This window comes from Mesoplodon densirostris, chromosome 5 (assembly GCF_025265405.1).
Source record: "Mesoplodon densirostris isolate mMesDen1 chromosome 5, mMesDen1 primary haplotype, whole genome shotgun sequence".
In the NCBI taxonomy this organism is placed as follows: Eukaryota; Metazoa; Chordata; class Mammalia; order Artiodactyla; family Ziphiidae; genus Mesoplodon; species Mesoplodon densirostris.
In genome coordinates this window covers 49,833,389-49,848,145 of record NC_082665.1, presented here as the reverse complement: position 1 = coordinate 49,848,145, position 14,757 = coordinate 49,833,389, and the positions used below count along the sequence as shown (strand labels likewise).

Genomic DNA, 14,757 nt, shown 5'->3' with positions numbered 1-14,757 from the left:
AAAAGACAGCCTCTTCAATAAGTGGTGCTGTGGAAACTGGACAGGTACATGTAAAAGTACGAATTGAGAACACTCCCTAACACCATACACAAAAATAAACTCAAAATGGATTAAAGACCTAAATGTAAGGCGAGGCACTATAAAACTCTTAGAGGAAAACACAGGCAGAACACTCTATGACATAAATCACAGCAAGATCCTTTTTGACCCACCTCCCAGAGAAATGGAAATAAAAACAAAAATAAACACATGGGACCTAATGAAACTTAAAAGCTTTTTCACAGCAAAGGAAACCATAAATAAGACCAAAAGACAACCCTCAGAATGGGAGAAAATATTTGCAAATGAAGCAACGGACAAAGGATTAATCTCCAAAATTTACAAGCAGCTCATGTAGCTCAATAACAAACAAACAAACAACCCAATCCAAAAATAGGCAGAAGACCTAAACAGACATTTCTCCAAAGAAGATATACAGATTGCCAACAAACACATGAAAGAATGCTCAATGTCATTAATCATTAGAGAAATGCAAATCAAAACTATAATGAGATATCATCTCACACCAGTCAGAATGGCCATCATCAAAAAATCTAGAAACAATAAATGCTGGAGAGGTTGTGGAGAAAAGGGAACACTCTTACTATGTTGGTGGGAATGTAAATTGATACAGCCACTATGGACAACAGTATGGAGGTTCCTTAAAAAACTAAAAATAGAACTACCATACGAACCAGCAATCCCACTACTGGGCATATACCCTGAGAAAACCATAATTCAAAAAGAGTCATGTACCACAGTGTTCATTGCAGGTCTATTTACAATAGCCAGGACATGGAAGCAACCTAAGTTTCCATTAACAGATGAATGGATAAAGAAGATATGGCACATATATACAATGGAATATTACTCAGCCATAAAATGAAACGAAATTGAGTTATTTGTAGTGAGGTGGATGGACCTAGAGTCTGTCATACAGAGTGAAGTAAGTCAGAAAGAGAAAAACAAATACCGTATGCTAACACATATATATGGAATCTAAAAAAATAAAAATGGTCATGAAGAACCTAGGGGCAAGATGGGAATAAAGACACAGACCTAATAGAGAATGGACTTGAGGATATGCGGAGGGCGAAGGGTAAGCTGGGACAAAGTGAGAGAGTGGCATGGATATATATACACTACCAAATGTAAAATAGATAGCTAGTGGGAAGCAGCCGCATAGCACAGGGAGATCAGCTCCGTGGTTTGTGACCACCTAGAGGGGTGGGATAAGGAGGGTGGGAGGGAGGGAGACGCAAGAGGGAAGAGATATGGGAACATATGTATATGTATAACTGATTCACTTTGTTATAAAGCAGAAACTAACACACCATTGTAAAGCAATTATACTCCAATAAAGATGTTAAAAAAAAGAAAAAAAAATAAGAGAAATAAAGAAAGGTTTTTCAAGAATCAAATTTATTACAAAGAATTAATGTACAATCAAAGCCATATACATTCCTCAGGGTATGCCAGAGATAAGCAAAATAATATTATTAGAATTAAAGTTACTAAAAAATTAGGCATTTATTTTCTGAATGGTAATATGAAACATCATGGTACGTTATCATTATTTGACAACAGAAAACCAGTAAAACATGTTTCAATATTGACTTTTTGTTGTTCTTATAAAGGTAAAACAAACATTCCAACAGAGCAAGTAAATCATAAACTCTAGAAAGTGAGTCATAAAAAGGTGTTCTCTTTAATAGCATGCAATTCCCTGCAAATAATGTATCTCATCTCAAAGCATATTTACAATTCAAACAGAGCTCTGCCAGCCACTAAAGGAACAACTCTCCATCTGTTTCATCTACAGAGATGGTGATTACACAGCTCCTTTGAATGCATATGATTTTTAAAAATAGTGAAAATCCACTTGTTCTTTTCTAGTTTATTGATTTACACATTTCAAATGTGGCCATGTTAATGACCAATGTACAAATATTTGTACAAATATTTTAAAAGACAAAAATAACAATTATATACAGTTTGCAAAGATCAAACTTTAACCATGGTACCCTCCATCTAGTCCAACGACTAGAGACTTTGCAACACCAGTAACTATCAGGTACTGCATCAGGCCAAACGAAGCCTCAACACTACGTCCAGATTTATTTTTTAACTTCCAAATGCTTTCATTTTTCTTTAAAGAAAAAGTTTACAATTCACCTCCTTTTAAACTGGCAATAGCTACATAAGCAATGCCTTATGCCACAAATCAAAGCCTTCTCCTACCCAAAAGCTACTGTTAATTGAAGTCAATTTTACCACTCAGATTAAATTCAGATGTCTAGATCCCAGATACCTGGGTATGAAATATTAAAATCTGCCAAGAGAAATTAGATACTTTTCTTCTTTTCTTTTAACATAACCCACTATATAATAGTGAACTAAATATGTTTGTTTCATAGAAACAACTTACATTTGCCAATACAGAGCAAATGGTCTATGTACAGATACATTAGGACTGCCTAACTGACAGTGAGTATTGCTGACCAGGCTCCAAGCCAATGGAGCTAATACGGTGGAGCTCTCTGCTGAATGGACTTTCCCTTCAGGATACGTCGGATCTGGAAAGGAAACCAATAGGACTTGTGAGGGGTTTTTTTTCTATGATCAAAGTACCACATCTCCTTCAGTTTCTTTGCAAGTAAGTATATGAAGAAATATGCAACAGTATGTGTCAAGACTTTAAGGGGACAAAAAAAAATACTACAACTCCTTTTAAAGTTTACTACAGACCTGCTATAATGATCTTTGAGTACAAGAAAGTAAAGCATCTCCATTAAAAATTATCTGAGGCCGGGCTTCCCTGGTGGCGCAGTGGTTGAGAGACCGCCTGCCGATGGAGGGGACATGGGTTTGTGCCCCGGTCCGGGAAGATCCCACATGCTGCAGAGCGGCTAGGCCCGTGAGCCATGGCCGCTGAGCCTGCGCGTCCGGAGCCTGTGCTCCGCAACGGGAGAGGCCACAACAGTGAGAGGCCCGCGTACCAAAAAAAAAAAAAAAAAAAAAAAAAAAAAAAATTATCTGAGGTTGAAAATCTCCAAAAGTTTAACTAAGACCTATATTCTTTTCCTAATCTTTACTCCTGTTATTTCTGAGAACATTTAATATTTAACACAGTAATCATGGTTATTATAATACCTCACCTACCTTGATGTCAGCCTCAACCAAGAACCGAGAGCCCACGTTATACACACAATTATAATGTCCTTCGAGTCAAGATAGCTGTCATGACATCCAAGAATTAAAGCATCTGTGCATGACTATATGGATCACAGGAAACCCCCAGGCTCACTCAGAGTCTAGTAATTGATTTTATACCCCAGCCTGACAAATTTTATGATCTGTCTCTCAGCCCACAGCAGATTAGAAGCAACAAATTAGAAGAAAGAAGACTGGAGTAAGGGATGCAATTGACAGCTGCTAGAAGGAGACACAATGACCATGGTCTGACAATAAAAGCAAAGGAAAAGACTCTCCCTCCACACACAGAGACACAAAAAAACACAAAAGCAGGAAGGAGAGCAATCCAAGAACATTTAGCAAAGAGTCAAGCAGCTCTCCATGCTCAATACTCCCTGAGAACATCACTCTATGACTGCACACCACAAACAGCAAACCAGAAGTGAACAGTGCACTTAGGACTCTGCCATTTACTATTTAATGATGGTCCCTATGCCTGGACCCACTCTGAGTCTCAGTCTTCCCAGCTGAACCTTCACCCTGCAAAGTTTTCCTAACTATTAGGTGATATAATATACAGGAAAACTCTACAAATCATCAAGTGATTCATTTTAAGCTATGAAGAGCTCCACAAATATGAGTTACTATAATATTATGGTCATAGCGAGGGCTGTAAATCAAAGGCAAGGCTAAATTGCATTCCATATATTTTATTTTGTGATTATTAAAGTATGTAACGACCCACAGCCACAATCTCTTGTTTCCTCCAGGGAAAGAGTTTCATCAAAAATATTTTAAGTTCTTCCAAACGTATGGACACCAAGGGGAAAACTGGCGGGGGTGGGTGGGTGGGATGAATTGGGAGATTGGGATTGACATATATACACTAATATGCATAAAATGGATAACTAATAAGAACCTGCTGCTTAAATAAATAAATAAAATATTTTAAGTTCTTAAAAAGAGTCAGTTCTTGTTATCAAGAAAAGTTTAGTCATATGAAACTGTTCAATCCCCAAATATAATATATTGGGTTGGCCAAAAAGTTCATTCAAGTTTTTCAAAACAGCTTACAGCAAAAACCGAATGAACTTTCTGACCAATCCAGTAGAATCATATGATGAGAAAAGCATAATTTTATTTAAAGTATAAAATATTTCTAGGTTCTAAATTACATAAATAACCTTTCCATTTTTTATTTAGGATCAGTTAGATAGAAATCATTGTTAACAGCTAATGTTTACTGAGCAGCACCCACTTATGTGCCTGGGACTATTCTGAATACTCTACAAATACTGACTCATTTAATATGCACAATATTTGAAGGCTCATCACTTACTCACAAAACTAAGATTCTCTTTCTTTAGTATGTGCAGGAACCTTGGTTCCTCCTCTTTCATCAACTTCCAAATGTCAAACCATTCTGACTTAGCCCAAACCCAAGTTTGTGTCTTGGAAGACCCATTTGGGGTCCATGGATAAACCCTCAAATTTCTTACTCTTCCTTTGGAGACAAAGCAATTGACTCTAAAGGGCTACAGTGACCACTGTTGAGACACAGATGTTGATAAAGCCCACCTGAAGAGTGCCAGCTGGCCCCTGCCCCTTATGTTTTGGAACAATGCCTAAAAGTATTTCTTCTCCCTTCTGTGGCCCTCACCTGTTCTCCCACAGGGCCATCAGGAACCAAATGTACTGGCTGTTCGTTCTCCAAGTTCCGAGTACTTGGGTCTGCTCCCTTCCTCATCAATAGGCGGACTGCATCCAACTGTGTCACCCGATATTGCAGGCTGGCAGCAACATGGAGGGCGGTGTTTCCATTGTAAGCCTAAAGACAAAGAGACAAAACAACACCCATCAGGAAGGAAGACTTTCATGAAAGCAGCTCAAAAGCTTGAAGAAGGTATAAAGAAGGTTATTCCAACTCTTGCGCAGTTCTTGAACACTTCTAAAAGTACCTTTGCATTCACAAAAGACAGGCAACTGGGCAGTTCCAAAAAGAGGCGAATGAGTTCCAGATTTGCTTCTTCAGCTGCCAAATGCAGGGCTGTGCGGCCACTTTTACGATCCTTGTCAAAGGCAAGAGGGGGAAAAAAATGAACATCCAGAAACCATGCCCTGGGTATGCTTCTCACCCAGTCTCTCATATGTCTGACTCACCCTTGGAGACTCACTCGGAATGCCCCCTTCTCCATAAACCCTTCCTTCAACCCAAGCTCCATGTAATCTCTCATTCCTCCTAACTCCCTTTTATCACATGTACCCTTGTATACCAGGTGGCCATAAAATATAGAAACATAGACTATACTGTTTTATCATGTGCCGTAATATAATAAATCATTTACTGTGTATTCGCCTATGTTTCCAGACTTGGTGGCCACCCTGTAGACTTATAATTAGCTATATCTCTCACCATTTCTACTAGACAGTAAGCTCCCCAAGGACCCAAGTGGCTTATGATTTAGGTATTTTCCCCTAGGGCCCCTAACTCAGTACCTCAGCCTTGTACATAGCAAATACTCAGCAAATAAACCTCAAATTTAAAGATAATAAAATATTTTCCAGTTTAAAAAACAGAAGATTAAGTCCAGATCCAACAACAATGAACAAACCCTTACAAAATGCACTACCTTTAGCTTTAGTATCTGTGTATAACAATGGAAGCAAAATGGAAATATCAATTTCAAGCATTTTATTTTCCTTTCAAATAAAGACATTCATTTCACAGCTAAATGATCTTTTGAATAATAATCCATAGATTAAAAGCAAATCAAGAAAGCAGATGAGGTGATCTTTTAAAATCTAAGCTTAACTATCCATACATTGCTACTCCATTAATTTAAAAAGATGGCAAAAATAAAATAAAAAGGGGGAAAAGTTTTAATCTATACTTGGGAAGAAGGTCTTCGGCTATAACCACGTCTCTCCCACATCCCATTTCCAAACTCTTCTGTGAATTTTACCTTAGCTTCCACTGTGGCTCCCATTTGAATCAGACACTTAATTGTATCAACTAGACTCTTATTCTTCAGCAAAAGCTCCTGAACTTCAGGTGAATGGGGCTGTTGATTTCTCTGGAGTTCGTGAACCACAGCATTGTGGGCCACAACTGCACAGTGTAGAGGGGTCAGGCCTAGAAAAAAGCATAAGAAAGCAGTGGTCAAGCATCCCATCAATTCTTTTAGTTGTTCTATAACTACAAACCTGGAGGGTGGCCTCTCACATGACCTACATATGGGCTCCACAAGGACTAGTGAGGTCATCTGAGTAATCCCTCCATTGGGTCTTAGTGCTAATTTTATCTATAGAATATTTTAGCTTTAATTACCTCCCTTCCTTATTGGTGTTGAACTTAGTGCCCTTAGAATTAATGGGCCCCTCTCTCTGAATGTTTTTCACCCAATAATGCGTCGATCACTTACCATCATAGTTAGTTGCCTCCAGATCCACAAACTGATTGCTCCCCACTGCTCCCTTCTGAATCGCCTGCAGAATTTAAAAACAGACATCTATCAGCAAAAGACAAACTACACAAATACTTATCTACCAGTGTTCCAAGAAAGGAGTAAGTCAACTCAAAAGAGAGCATTGCAACAGGCAATCTACATCCAACTCCTAATATCCAAGCTGTACCCCTTTGGCCCTGTGGTAATGGGGGCCTGGCTCGCTGTCTCTTACCTGAAGCACCTGGGAGTGGCCCTTCTCAGCACAAACATGCAGGGGGGTTCTTCCCCAGCAGTCAGTCGTATTCACCTGGGCCCCGAGGTTCACCAGATCCTGCACGATGAGGTGCTGATTGGCAGCCACTGCCACCTGAAAGGCACTCTGTGGACATTCAGAGGAAAAAAATATTTTTTAAAACCCATAACACTATAGTAACAAAGAATATGAACCTAAACTAAGACCGAGGGGAAAAAAACCCACATAGAGAAAATAAATCCTGTTAATAAGCAATAAGATACTGTAACACAAGGAAACTAAAATAAGCTTAGGGTGCAGCTTTATTATATCCAGTTAGTCTTTGGTCAAATAACTACAAAGTTAACGTTAATAACTTCAAGGTTGGCAGTGACAAAGAGTCAACATTCAGAAGTTAATATTAACTAAACTCTCTTGGTCTGGAACTCTGAAATGATCTACACATAAATATGAGACCGGCCGTCATCTTGTCCCCATGACCACACTTTGCCATTTCCCTCTGTCAAGATCCTCACCTGTCCATTGTGCTCTTTAATATCCAGCATGTGAAGCGCATTCATCTTTCTTGCAAGGACATAGGAAAGTGCCCTTCTCCCCTGGGCAACAGCAATATGGAGGAACCTGGGGGGAAAAAAAAGTACAAGAAAAGAAGTGAATTATTTCTTATTTCACTAAGTTCATCCTTTTTAAAAAAAAAATTCTTCCTTTAACCCCTTTCTTGATATGTTGGTGTACTCAAATCAAACAGTACAGAGCATAATTTGTCTTTTCTGCTATGCTGACAATACATCTGAGTTGCAACAAGATGAATTAGGTTACCAGAAAAAAGAAGTACGCCAGGCACCATGCTGATTGCTTTAAATCCATTATTTTTAATGTTCATAAAAACCCACTGAGGGAGGTATTATCATTTTACATGCCCAGAAACTGAGGCATAGAGAGGTTAAAGAACTTGCCCAACACCACAAAGACGTCAGGACAGATCAGTATTCAATCTACAAATCAACTCACAGTTGATCATGACCAACTAACCATGACCTAACTGATTTTGCTCTACAGACACAATCTGTGCTAATCTTTCAAAACCAATTATTCAAAGACACGTACATTTTTATTAATTTAGAACAGGTAATTTGTTCAGCCAGGAAAAAAAAAGAAAGGAAAGCTCTCGCTTGAAATATGAGCGATCATGCTACGCCCACTAGTTATCTTGTTTAGCCAACCACTTACTCAGATTTAAGCTGGCATCCCCTAGAGAAATTCTGTGCCCACTGTGTCCAGCAAGCATGGCTTACCGAATTAGCTCAATGAGATAAAGGGATACTCACGTGTCACCATCTGCATCCTTTGAAAGAAACTGGTCTTGGGAGATATGTGCCAATTTGCTTTCTTCCTGCTCTACTTGCCACTGAAAAAATGACTTCCCTAACTGTGTGGTGTTCATTGGATTTCCGATGATGCTTGGGAAGGGCGGTGGTGTGTTTAAAGGGGCAGAGCCTGCATCATGCCTCGCCAGGGCCTCACAGGTACTGTGTGGCATCATGTTGAAGTTCTGCACATGGGCATCATTTTGCTGCTGAACGCTGGGGGCAGTCTGTGGGGGAACAGCAATATTCTCAGATTCCCTGGGATCACTTAGAAGGGATGCAAAACTTTGGTTCGAGCAGAACTGTGGTTCTTGACCATCAAAGATGTTTGGTTCATAGCTGGGGGACTGGGAAGTTCTGGAATAAGGACTGTATTCCAGAGCTGGGTTGTGGGTGTAGTGCTGTGGCGGCAGCTGCTGCACGTTCTGGTTCTGTGGAGAATACTGGTACATGGAAGCCTGATCCATCATGTGTGGGGAGCTGCTGACTTGGAAGGGTTGGTATTTCTGAGGTGGAGAGAAGACCTGCCCTCCGTGGAAGTCCTGACGCTGCTCGTGGGGGGAGCTCGGAGGGACCCCCACAGGGCTCATCCAGCTAACTTGGACAGTGTTCAGGGAAACCAGGCTGCATTCATTCTTAATGTTGATAATGCTCTGAAGCAGATCAGCACTGCTGCCCTGTTTGGATTCATTGTGATGGACATCTTCCATGCTTTCCGCGGGTGTGGGTGTTTGAGGTGGCGTCTGGAAAGGGAGAAAAAATAAGTTGCGCACTCCCTTCCAAAATTATTCCAGGAATAATTTCCAAAGAGTATTCAGAGGAAAATAGTGAGATACGTACCAAAAACTGGGTATGTAACAAAGCTGGTCTTTTGCAAGCTGGTCCATCAGACAATAAATCAGGGCCTTTCCTTTTCCCACTATATGATACTGTGTTCTTCAATTCTATACCCAAGAAAGGAATATGGAAGCTGTGATAATTTTATTTCACACATTTTTACCCATAATTACACTACACTGTTTTACCCTACAGCCCCCATGATATTACAAATAGAGGTAACTCTTACCTGTGAATTGCTCTCTGTTCACACCTTGTGTCTATCAGGAAAAAAAGTTTCCAATTTAGTGTGTGATAAATGGTTTCCTGATTAACATACATCAACAAACAGACTTATCTCTACCCCTCTTTACAGTTCACCATAAACCTTTGACATGGCTATTCTAGCAATATTTATTTTCGGGCTTCCCTGGTGGCGCAGTGGTTGAGAATCCGCCTGCCGATGCAGGGGACATGGGTTCGTGCCCCGGTCTGGGAAGATCCCACATGCCGCGGAGCAGCTGGGCCCGTGAGCCATGGCCGCTGAGCCTGCGCGTCCGGAGCCTGTGCTCCGCAATGGGAGAGGCCACAACAGTGAGAGGCCCGCGTACCACACACACAAAAAAAATTTATTTTCTATGTTAATTTCCATCCTATCTTGCAACTTCCCCCGTTTGCACTTTCACCTTAGTTCAACTCAGGTTAAGATAAAATTAATAAGGCCACTTGAGTTTTCCCTTTCTAGTCAAAATGGTTCATTTTAACTGAGCCACATTAATTTCCTTGCCCCCAACTTGCCTTCATTTATTTATTCATTAAATTTCTCTTGCACACCTGCCAAGTGCCTAGCAGTGGGCGAAGTGACAGCAATATAGCAGACAGCAGGACAAATATGTTCTCTGTCCTATGGACTTTGTGGTCTACAAAAGACTTGCCCAACCTAGGTTAGCAGAGAGTAATAACACTGACAGGCTAACCTCCCTACCCCCCAACCCAAAACAAATAAATTAGGTGCCACCTTAAAATCATCGACAGCTTGTCCGGAAGCCTTCTGTTTATGACTTCGGATGTGCAACAGGAGTTCCTTCACTGAGTTCTTCACGCGAACACCTTGAAAGGGTCCTCTCTGCTGCCTTCCAACCCCCATATGGGGCTCAACTGTTCAAAAAACAAAACATATCCCAATTAAGTGTCTTCACAGACATGAATATTAATAATCTCAAAAGCATAGCTATCCAACGTGATGAAGTTCCCAACTAACAGACCACAAAGCCTCTTCAACTCGCTTGCCTGATACCTTTCCCCACCAGGAAGCCTAAGGAATTAAAGCTCATAAAAATATCGTTTCAGGGAACCCCAGAGCCGAGAGATAAACCCAAATTAATTCTCTGTCTCTCAGCCCTATCCACCCATGAGACAGGATCACAGGTTTTGCCACCCTGACTCTCATAAATCTGTAATTATTCTAAACTTTTGAAAAACCTTGGGGGAGCAAGGAATAACTGATGAATTTTTAGCTTTTCAAACCAAATGCTTTATGTCCACACAGAAATTTTAAAGTCTATCAATTCCACTCACCTAAGAAGGTACAAAACAAACTTCTTCCAAAGATCTCAATGTACCAAAGCCTAACATTTAACAATGTCTCAGTTTATTATTTCCCTCAGTTCAGCTACGCCAAGAAAGCTACATAAATTCACTGAGCTTAAACGCATTTCCACACATGCACACAGGATTTCCCCTCACCAACTGTTTTTGGATTGTTCACATAGGCCTTCTAAGTAAAAAGGAAATAATCTCATTTCATATTTAAGCTTTAAAATACACTTTAAAATGCAGTACATGAGGGCTTCCCTGGTGTCGCAGTGGTTGAGAGTCCGCCTGCCGATGCAGGGGACACGGGTTTGTGCCCCGGTCCGGGAGGATCCCACATGCCACGGAGCGGCTGGGCCCGTGAGCCATGGCCGCTGAGCCTGCGCGTCTGGAGTCTGTGCTCCGCAACGGGAAGAGGCCGCAACAGTGAGAGGCCCGCGTACCGCAAAAAAAAAAAAAAAAAAAAAAAAAAAAAATGCAGTACATGAGTACAGCATTCTCCTCTGACCACTACTATGTCACAACCTCTTGGGATGAGTTGAACACAAAGTAAACACACAAAGAGTCAGGAAATGAATAATTCAGCAACTCCACTGAGAGTGGAAAAAAATAAGATGGGACAAAAAACAAGGCATAATTTTAAATATATAGATATATACACACACACACATATATATATAATCAAATACATAAGAGAAACAACTCAACGATAGAGCAAACTAAACACTAGTTAGTTTTATGCTTAACTCTAAGAATATCTTGCCAGAATCTAACACGGCATTTCTCTGGAATGACAGTAGTTAATAACTCAGCGTCACAGGGAGAAAAATTCAGTTTCAGAAATCCCCTATGGTAAACCAAACAACTAACAAAATAGTTTCAGCCAGATGAAGGCCAAATGTGGAGAAAAAAACGGGTCTAAATACACACACAATTTTGGCATTTGCTACACACTTAACATACAGGGAGCATGTTATACAACCGAGTGGTTTAAATCACTTTTTTAAATAAAAATGACAAATCACATTTTAAACTAAAACACAAGCAAAACAGGAGTGGCCAGCCATGGGGAATACCTGAAAGAGAACACTCTTTAAAATCATGCTGATTCGATTTTCCAAAATTTGAGATTATCTAGACGTTCTTTGGTTCACCTACAGCGGCATCCTGTTTTCCTCCAAATTATGCAACTCCGTTCATTAAGAAAAGAAACTAACAATTCACAGCCGCAGAACGGAAACGTTACGCCTTTCTCTGCTACAGATGGCTCAACCATTCTAAAGCACACAAAACAAAGACCGAAGAAATTCTGGGCAGACTTCGGAAAATCACAGACTCAAGGTATAAACTGGTTTTCAGTCCAGCTTCACCTTACATCTTAATAATATCGGTTTCTTTTCTTTATAAAGTCCTTTTACTTAAAATTTCCACAAATACGTACTTAGGAAGAAATAAATCACAACCTTCAACCCAGTACCCAAACCCTTATCGCCGGCTACAGCCTTTCACTAAAACAGCCACAAGAAAAAGGTACACCTACATCAGATCCAAAACCTCGCCATAGCATGTGAATTATAGCTTAATAAAAGTGTTTTTTTAAAAAAAAAAAAAAGAGAGAGAGAGAGAAAACCCAACGTGGTCCATTCCCCCAACCCGAAGTCAGAGCTGTGTGTTTCAAGCTACCAGGCCAGCTAGACGGCGCCCAGATTTCACAGACGGTCAAAGGGCATGGAGTGATATTCAACGCCCAGCACGGGGCAAGGCATCCAGTAGTGGCCTAATAATGATGGCCACTGTGATTATATACCGCCGCTAAAGCAGGCGCCGAGGCCACCTAACACCTGGCCGAGGTACTTCGCTTCTGGGCGGCCCAGAGCCCCCCTCCCCGCGGGTGGGCCGCCCGCAAACGGGGGTCCTGGGGCCGCCCCGCCGGGGCCAGTGGGTACCTTGCAGCCGCTCGGCACGGGCGCCGCCTCTCGGCCGGGACTCTACCGCCCCGCAGGAGGACACGGACGAGGCGGAAGAGAAGTCGGAGGAGTCGGAGCCAGGCGAGCCGGGCGCCGAGGGCCCAGACGACGAGAAGCCGGCGTCGCAGGCGCCGGGGGCGGCGGCGGGCGGCGACGCGCCGTAGAAGTAGGCCAGGTTGAGCGGGCTGGTCATGAGGCCGCAGTCGCCGGCCGCGTCCAGCAGCCCCTCTCCGCCGCGGCTGTCGTCCAGCAACTTGTCCACGATCATGCTCCCGGGCTCGGCTCTCGGGGACCCCAGACACCTGCGCCACCGGTTCGCTGCGCGCGACTGCCTTCCGACTGCGGCTGTGGCTGTGATGGGTTCCGGGACCTATCGGCTGGAGGACGGCGCGGGCACGGGCGTGGTCCGGAGGTGCCCGACTATTTAACCGGCCTTCGAGGCCAGGGGCGGAGAGAAGAGGCCACCGCCTCGCCGGCCTCCCCCGCGCCCGGCCGGGCCATTGGCGGCGTCGGGGTAGCCTCCCGGCCACTCCTCCGGATGCGCCCCGTTTCCAGTAAAATGTACAGGATGAGGCAATGTGCCCTCCGCCCTCGCTCCGCCCTCGCTCCGCCCTCCCGGCCCCGCCCAGACCGACCGGTTGTTTTCCTGCCCTTCACCTAGAAACCCCGATGGAACGCGGCCTCCTGGCCCTGGGACCCCCGCCCTGGCCGCCCGACGACGGATGTCGGGGCCGGCGCTGCCTCGGCGCGCTCCCAACCTGGCCTAGGCACCCGGGAAGAGGGTGCGTGGCGTGGGCCTCGCCCGCATTGTGCGGCGAGGAGGCAGGAGGCGGCGGTGGGAACAGGTTGGCCTGGTTCCGTGGCGTAGGAAAGTGCTGGAAGGTGTGCGCCGCGCAGCCCTCCCGCCGCCCTGCGCCGAGCTTCTCGCCAACCCCAGCCAAGACGTCTCCCAGGCAAGGAGTCTCCGGGAGGTTCTTAAGGGCCCGTCTCCTCTCAGTTTAGTAAGCGTCTGCCAACGTACCTTTTGGCCAAATCCCAAACTGAAAGAGATGTTGAGGCCATTTTTTTCTGTCCTCAAATTATAATCCGGTCAACAATTTTTTTTTTTTGGGGGGTGCAACCCAGGAATAAAAAGCGGTGTCCTGTAAACTTCCATACTGAAACAAATACGTCTTAGCAAAATGACAAGTTTACATACATGTATGTGTCTGTATTTACATATATGTAATTTCTTTATGCTGCATAACTGTCCATTGTGTCGGATAAGCACAGGAATTTTGCTCTTTCCTATCTTAAATACTTTAATGGAGTTACACAATTTTTGTAGTGAAGTCCAATTACTTGCTAAAACCGTGGCTAGGAGATAGCAGGAACTGAAGATGAATGATTATGTCTGTGCTTTCAAGTACATTATAATCTTTTAAGAATGATAAGGTAAGTACACACATGCTATATTAAAAGAAACCGATTATGATTAAATATCATGAGGGATACAAAGTTCAGCGAGTGTCCTAAAAAGAACATCTAGTGAAGGGCAAGATGAGGTCATGAGGAAAATCTTTGCAAAGAAGGTGACATCTGAGATAGGCCCCAAAGAATGGGTGAGGTTTCAACCCACAGCATTTATAGGAAGAGGGAACAACATGAGCAAAGAATTAAAGAAAAGGTGTCAGATAAAAGCTTACAGTCCCTTCTAGGATAGTCAAGGGAAGACCATAACATTAAATGTAAAAGGTAACTTGGTGTTTTTGGGTGGAGCACCTCCAGTAACAGGCTGACACACTGGGTCTTTAATAAACATTGAGTGACCATGAAAGAATTTGGGGTGGGCAAAATTAATCCAGAAGCAACTCAAAGGAGGAGAGAAACCACTGTAATGGCCCAGGAGAGAACTGACCTGACCCTGGGGCAGAGGCAGTGGGAAAGAAGAAAGTAAACAGAAATAAAACAGGCCTGGGCAGCATTGCTAGCAGAATGCGCAGGTCGCACCGGGTTGGAGGTGGGCAGCAATGAAGGGGTCCCCAACCAGGCTATGGTTTGGGGCTGGATGACCATGTGAATAGGGATGCCAACTTCAGATC

At 42.9% G+C, this 14,757-nt stretch overlaps 1 protein-coding gene across 1 annotated transcript; it reads right to left on the bottom strand.

The window, feature by feature from the left end:
• Positions 1 to 1,495: 1,495 nt before the first annotated feature.
• NFKBIZ (NFKB inhibitor zeta) lies at positions 1,496 to 13,143 on the bottom strand. The gene is made up of 12 exons (XM_060098736.1): positions 12,656 to 13,143; positions 10,135 to 10,274; positions 9,367 to 9,397; positions 9,141 to 9,244; positions 8,262 to 9,043; positions 7,449 to 7,554; positions 6,913 to 7,059; positions 6,657 to 6,720; positions 6,198 to 6,367; positions 5,193 to 5,303; positions 4,895 to 5,062; positions 1,496 to 2,615 (listed from the first exon to the last, which is right to left on the bottom strand). Exons 1-12 carry the CDS (start codon positions 12,942 to 12,944, stop codon positions 2,562 to 2,564), a joined length of 2,166 nt encoding a protein of 721 aa, XP_059954719.1. The 5' UTR covers positions 12,945 to 13,143; the 3' UTR covers positions 1,496 to 2,561.
• Between the last annotated feature and the right edge of the window lie 1,614 nt (positions 13,144 to 14,757).